Genomic DNA, 7,140 nt, shown 5'->3' on the forward strand with positions numbered 1-7,140 from the left:
TTGAGCGTAACTATCTTACACGTCTAATAGGTAAGTCCTAATAGAAGGGTCGAGGTTGAGAGAACGTTAAAACTATTAGTGATGTGCCGGATGAGTTCTGTATCCGCCAATATTCTAGAACGAAGATCTGATTTTTTTCTTAAATTTCTCTGCCATGTAATTATTTTTAAATTTCAAAGTGAACTTTTTATTTACAAATTTGACACATCAAGTAAAAAGTGATGTGGTCCTAATGTAACGTGGTTTAACCTTTCAATGTTATGCAATTAGATCGATTGCGGGTGAAGATAATAATATGAAAAATCCATATGTTTATCCCTGTCAGCGGATATTTTATCGATCTGGCACATCACTAAAACTATGTACATGTGTTGTTTGGGTCGGAGTATTCACGCCACTAGCTGCTTCGATGCGAGCGTCTGCCGCGCGTACTCTGTGTCGACGAGCCCGCGGCACACCAAAGAGAACTCTTGAACCGTCTCTAATAACCGACGCTTACTGCTTTTCTCCCTAAACAGAAAAGTAGAACTAATATAAGTTCTTACAATTTACAAAAGTCCATTGTAAAAGTATATAAGCTCGACTCCTTCAGGAATGTTTGGAAAACTTTTTGCCCTAGAAAGGGATAATGAAAAGATGAAAGGGTGGCCGTTGCCTAGCAGTGGGGAAAACATACGCTTATAATGTACATACACTTAATACGCTTATTATATATGCCAACATACGCTTATTTACAATTATTACTATATTGATGAATCTCTTTTAGAGAATCCTTTAGAATCGTTATGTACTATAATGGCCATTTTGTAATGTGTTGCGTAGGGAGTCCGTAAGCCATTATAGGACGGAATAGAAGGCTTTTAAGTCGACATTTTTTGTTTTGAATGGCTTGACCCATAGTCCAATTTCTTTTGAGATCAACGAGTGTTTGTTGGACGTTTGGGTGAGACTATGTGCATGTGATTTTAATATTTGTTAAATCAAACAAATATTTAATTCCGTAGTGTGGTAATTTTTTAATTAATATTGAACTTTATCATAGTTTGAAGTGAAGAAGCCTTTAGCAAAGACTTTTCACAGACCTGTTGGTCTAGTGGTAAGTGACCCTGACTGCTACAGCGGTAATAAATTGCAGTCAGTTCCGTTGTATAATCATGTCAGTTAATAGGTATTTTTCTGAATATACTTGTATTGTCTCAGCGCAATCGCCACTAGCCCCAGCATCGTTCTCGCCCGCGGCCGTGTCACCGGAGCCGCCGCCCGCGCCGCCCCCGCCGATGGCTCCTCCCGCCCCCCCAGCGCCCGCACACGCCGCGCCTCCTGCGCCTCACACGATGATGGTAATTACCTCTTATATGTAAGTGTTGACACCGTAATACGTGGTTTTAACTCACTCGCACAGTCCCGCACGTCAGCTCCCTAGACCCCGCGAGTCGTAGTCTAAGATTGCCTGCGAGCCGAATGCATGATGAGGACGAGAAACTTTCTGTTGCATAGTTTCCTCTTCCGTGGTAGTGGCGTCCTAGTCCTAGCTTGCCCTACTCATAGTAAAACGAATGAAACATCTCGCTCTCAGAGTTGGGAAGTTGAGGAGTGTGATGCTGAGAGTATGTCGAGTGCGCGTGTGCAGGGAGACGAGGATATGATGGGGGAGGCGTGGAGCGGCAGCGTGCGGCGGCCGCCGCGCTCACCGAGTCCGCTGCTGCCCGCTATCTGAGCCCGCTCGCCTGAGTCGCACGCGCCGTACGTGCCGTACGTGCCGCACACGCCGCACGCGACGCACGCGTCGGACGCGCAGCGCTCACCGCACCCGCCGCCGGCCCGCGCCCTCATGCCCGACATATCCTACATATGGCCGTAGTAGGCGTCCATTACGTAATGCTGTAAATATACCTAAATACATTAAATTCATCACATTGTACATAAAAAGTTCTATCTGTGTCAGTAGTCGTGAAGTTCTAACATTATTGATGTATAGAAAGGGTACTAATACATATTACGACAGGATATTCTATAAGATACTTTTAAATATACTTGTTAGATTGTGGTACGTTGTGAAAATACTAAATAAATTAACTGGAACACTTAATGTTAGGTTTTGAATGTACATTGTGGTAATTTCAATTTCACTCTATAGTGTAAGTCTATCTAGAAAGCTCAATTCTAAATAAATGAGATAGTAGAAAGTATACTTCTGAAGGCGCACCTGCATACTTATACTCTGTAGTGTCCCTATCACGATGTGCGTAAAAACAAAATAATATATTTTTGTGGAGATAATTAGAAAAAATAAATTCCTGTTGATGGAACACCAAGTAGATAGGTATAAATATTAAAATAAATTATTATGTGTAAGAGAAGTAAATTAATGTGTCACTGGGTCCTTTTAGATGGCGTATTGTATCGATTCTGTAGCTTAACTAACTTGCCACTGCATTAAAAACTGTTTGAAGACTGAACATTTAGTTGACTTATTTTGATATGTTACTTAAAAACTCTATTGTTTATTATCTGTATAAAAATTAGACATTATATTGTATGCATCAAATATGTACGAAAAGATAAATTCATTTCTAACAACCTATATTCATTGATTTGTTTCTTCGCCTTCCAAAACGTTTTGCGTTTTAAAAGTTATGCTAAGACTTCTTGTATAGAGACCTACTTATGAAATTCATGTGAAATAAATTTTAAGTTAAATATTAAACTCTACTTGTAGCGGGACTCTGATGTTATTTATGTGTGTCTTATGATGTAATTAGATAAAAACCTTTTGTACTATTGTTTTAAGAAGAGTAGACATTTAATTTCATGTAGAATCTTGTCGATGTTACTGTCAACACTTTCAATCGCACTAGTCGATCGCTGTGAATTTAAAATAAATCATTCTATTATTAATATAAATGTCATAAAAACTGTAAACCTTAATTTATATATTTATGAGTAAATTGTAAAACAAAAATTTATAAAAAATGAAATAAAACGTCCCGTTTACAATTTCATAATAATATACATTTTTTTCATATTAAGATTTATTGTAAATCGATGTATTAATGATGGACGTAATATAAGGATCTATGTTAAATAAAGAAGAGAAATAACTGAAAATTATAAAATTGTGTTCTTCAAATTATGATATAAAATGAGAAAATAAATTATTAATAATAAAACCATTTATTAAATGTTTTAATTTATTTGTGTAATTATTTACTTGCCCTTCCCAATACTACCCTACCTACTCAACCCGTTTTAAACATGCTGCATTATACTATAACTAGCTGTTGCCCGTGGGCCTGCCTGCTAAAAATTGAAAATGATCTCAAGGGAACATAAAATCATATATGCATATATATAAACTATCGCGTTTATAAAAGTCGTTTCATCTTCGTACAAAATTTCCAAAAATATTGCACGTGTACGTATTATTGTACATTATAGTATAGTTAACGAAATCCAAAGCAGCATTGTCCTCACTCCTCAGGCATCGTAGACGAAGTCGAAAACTGTATAAGGGTACAAAAATTAATACGAAATGAACAGTATGGCAGAAAAACAAAACACCAACAATTAACGTACTTAGATAAAAATGGAAAATAGAAATATACCTTACTATTTATCCCGCATTCCTCAGACAGTCCTCTCCCCAATAATAGGGACAGTAGGTATAGATAAAACGAATAAAACTCGTTCGGTCGTATGTCGGCCGCCTGATACTCTATTTTTGGGAATAAAGCGAACGCTGCGACCTATCTTCTGCATGTATCGGTCTGAACTCAATGTACAAATTTAAATTCAGTATTCTGATGATAAAAGTATTCCGACTCGGAATTTAAAAATGTTGTATTGTAACAGAGAAATGGAAGAAAGATAGTATGACAAAAAAGATACTCTAAAGTTTTGACAAATAAATACAGGACGTGTATCAGTAGAGCCTAACTTGTCAAGTGCCAGTAAAATTGACGTGAAAAAACATTTTCTTTCAAGTAAAAAAAAAACTATGTCAGTCATGCGTTGTGTTCACAATTTAAAAGAATGATTCAGAATAATTTATTAGGATGTGTTGGGGAAGAAAAAAAATACCTACGCAAATAAAAGGGGTGAGCAAATAAAAGTGGGTCATCCTATTGCATCTCAAACGATATCTGTTCTACAATTAAATCTAAAAATGAAAAAAATAAAAACAGAAATCAAAGATCAACCAAAATAGACACAGAATAAAAACTTAACTCTTTCAATCAAACAAATTGCTTTCCTGCTCCATATATTTGCGTTGCCTAGTAAACTGATACCGTCTGTCGTCGCCCCGGGCAGCGCGCTCAACTGCAAACCCTGGGAGAGGTCGACGACCTTGACCTATATCCCACACTAGCCGAGTTTTGATATTGCAGGGTTAATCTTTGTTTTTAATGGAATGTAAACAAGACGAGGTTTAGTTGCTCGTTATGTATGCTCGCTTATTATGGCACAAGGGGTGAGAATAAAAATTAAACAGGCTTAGTGTAGATCATTTTTTTTTAACATTTGACAATGTACTTAATTGAGATTTGACCGTAAATTCAACAAACAAATCCGAAAATTGCAAACGATATATGGTAAAAGGTGGACTTTTGATTTTAGAGCTTTTTACTAGTTAGCTTGAATAGTAGGTAATTATAATTATAAAGGAATTGTTCCGCCTTACAGTGTATTACTCGTAACTACGAAAAAAAACAAACGCATTGATGGTATGAGGTATGATTAGGCAGGTAGGATTACGATAATGAGTTGTTATATAATCTTCAATTGTTCATACTAGGTAAACATGATAACAAAAGTCACAAAAGACTTTGAAGATTTATAATTAGACGTTTATATTTTGTGGGAGGTCGGCCGACCTTTAGCTGGAGTGGTCGTTACGGCAGTTCCCTTTTACAATCGTTTTTCTGGCGGTCAATTAGGAGGCCATGTTTAGCCCCCGGATATTTTTAGTCTACACAAAAAGTTCTCGGGGAAATCGTGTCTATATTTACGTGAAAAATACTAAAGGTTGGTTTGGAAACCGTTTTTTCGTTTAGAACGAGTATCTATCAAAAATTCTATTGTCTTTCAGCAATTTTACACGCATGTATAATATAATATAACAAATACAAACAATATAACAAATATATATAACAATATAACAATATAACAAACAGCTTTCTCGGAAAAAGAGAGCCACTTACCTTACGTGCGAGTATACTACATACTTAAATAGCAAAATTACAAATTAAGATGACTAAAAGTTATAAAACATTTTCTTGCAACCTTAAAAATGTCGTGTAGGCGTTGATTTGGATCGAGTTTGAAATTTAACCAAATGCGTGCTAACTCACTTTGCTGTTAATTCACGACTACACCACTTACTTATTCTTGCGAGACTAGGAAGCTCCGACATTGATAACTTGATTTACACGTACGGTAAGCAACGAAAGTGAACGAAGTAATGCAAACGTACGAAATATGTATTCGGCAGTTAGAGTTTTGTGAATTTATTTGTGTCTCTGCCATACAAAGAAGTGTTTGTATTTTATTATGATTGTATTCAGAACTAATCTGAAGCCTGATAAGTCCGTGAAACAGATTTCCAAAAAATATTGGATATTTTTTTTTCCTTTTATCTCTTAAACAAAAAATGGATTCCATGAAGTGATTTAAAATCTCGTGTGACGTCACTTACTAGTACGCTTTTACTAGTAAGTGACGTTACTAGCCCCTCACTACTGTACATTTTCATCAACTTTTGAGGATGTGATAAAATAAAAAAAAATATGTATTCTATTAAACTTGTTTAGTCCGTCAGCGTCAACGATTTACATAATATATATTATAAGACTTAGCGTAATACTCTATTGACTTTTGGTGCTGACCGTATACGTGTATACACATACACGTGGTTCTGGGACCTTGTACTTCTAGTACATTCCACATTGTATGAACCCCCGCGTTTTGCGGTTTGCAATATACGGACTCTCTGTTTGACTTCAAAAGTTAATACACGAGAATGTGTTCCATTGATTTTATGGATTTACATTGGCTGTGGGGCCAATGTAAACGTGTGGGGCACTTTGATTTTATACGTTTTTAGATCTATTGGATTACAACCTTTTTGTTGCTGTTGCTAGCTCTTGTTCACATTTTACATACAGGGTGTGAGTATTTACGTCAAGTCTTTCAAGCCTGTTTGCATTTATTTTTTTATTATTATTTGTACCGATGTGACAAAAAAAAAGTTCGTAGGTTGGTTTTAATTTTTATTCGGTCAGTAATATTTAACTTTATTCCAAAGAAAAAAAACATCTTCTTTACTCTTTTGCATCAGAAAATTAGTGATAGTAATATTAAATTAAATTTATGGAAACAACATTTTGGCACATACTTTCGACCATTTTCAATCAAAACTAACCATTGTCAATATACCACTTGGCTACAAGGTCTGTTGATACAGTGGGTATAAATAAAATAGACAACAGCTTCCGATACGATAGATTTAATTACATTTTATATTAATGAAGAAATCCTAGATGTTCCCTCGGCGATACACGTGTGGAGGTCTCGAGTTATTTCTGAACTGTATCGAGGCGTGCGATCAGATTATTGCAACGTAGCTACCCTTTAATTAACACCAAGAAATACAGTTTCGCTCTGTGATTTCTTAGTATTATCCAAGCGTGTTATTTTTGAAACTTGTTTTGGAATTTAATTATTGCTCTTTATTTGTGTTTATTTGTCAGCGAAATAAAAAGAAACACATAACTATTCATTAATTAATGTTATTTTACTGAGTGACGAGCTTTAATGCCTCTTTGAGTCTACTTTACAGAGACAAACAACGTGACAATTGAGTGACTTTTAAATTAGCCTTATGTAATCAGTTATGTTAGAGAATGCAGTTGTCTCTAGTCCTTTTTGGCATATTTTCTTATTCGAATTATTTTTTTTGGGCGTTATAAATTGGTTCGTAGGTAATAAAATACTTTAGCTATATTTTGTTGACTTATGAACTGAAAAAAAATATTTTATCGAAGCAGATGTAACCTATTTTCACCCGTATCCAAAGAACTGAATATTTGTTAACTCTGCCAAGTAACTAAACATCTTTAAGAAAGATAAGCAACAATGTTC

At 35.4% G+C, this 7,140-nt stretch overlaps 1 protein-coding gene across 2 annotated transcripts; it reads left to right on the plus strand.

Moving 5' to 3' along the window:
• The first annotated feature begins 1,129 nt into the window (after positions 1 to 1,129).
• LOC113495157 (leucine-rich repeat extensin-like protein 6) lies at positions 1,130 to 2,324 on the plus strand. 2 transcript variants are annotated; one of them, XM_026873765.1, is made up of 2 exons: positions 1,130 to 1,340; positions 1,577 to 2,324. In XM_026873765.1, the coding sequence occupies exons 1-2, from the start codon at positions 1,155 to 1,157 to the stop codon at positions 1,715 to 1,717; spliced, it is 327 nt and encodes a 108-aa protein (XP_026729566.1). In that variant the 5' UTR covers positions 1,130 to 1,154; the 3' UTR covers positions 1,718 to 2,324. The 2 variants fall into 2 exon arrangements, with proteins under 2 accessions (XP_026729566.1, XP_026729567.1); XM_026873766.1 differs by having other exon boundaries at positions 1,631 to 2,324.
• The last annotated feature ends 4,816 nt before the right edge of the window (positions 2,325 to 7,140 follow it).

Source organism: Trichoplusia ni, chromosome 6 (genome assembly GCF_003590095.1).
Source record: "Trichoplusia ni isolate ovarian cell line Hi5 chromosome 6, tn1, whole genome shotgun sequence".
Taxonomy (NCBI): Eukaryota; Metazoa; Arthropoda; class Insecta; order Lepidoptera; family Noctuidae; genus Trichoplusia; species Trichoplusia ni.

Bases quoted from the DNA above. Each gene is read 5' to 3' on its own strand.
- LOC113495157 (XM_026873765.1), top strand. From the start codon at position 1,155: ATGTCAGTTAATAGGTATTTTTCTGAATATACTTGTATTGTCTCAGCG. The intron at 1,341-1,576 runs GTAATTACCTCT...TCTCGCTCTCAG, and splicing joins CTGCGCCTCACACGATGATG to AGTTGGGAAGTTGAGGAGTG.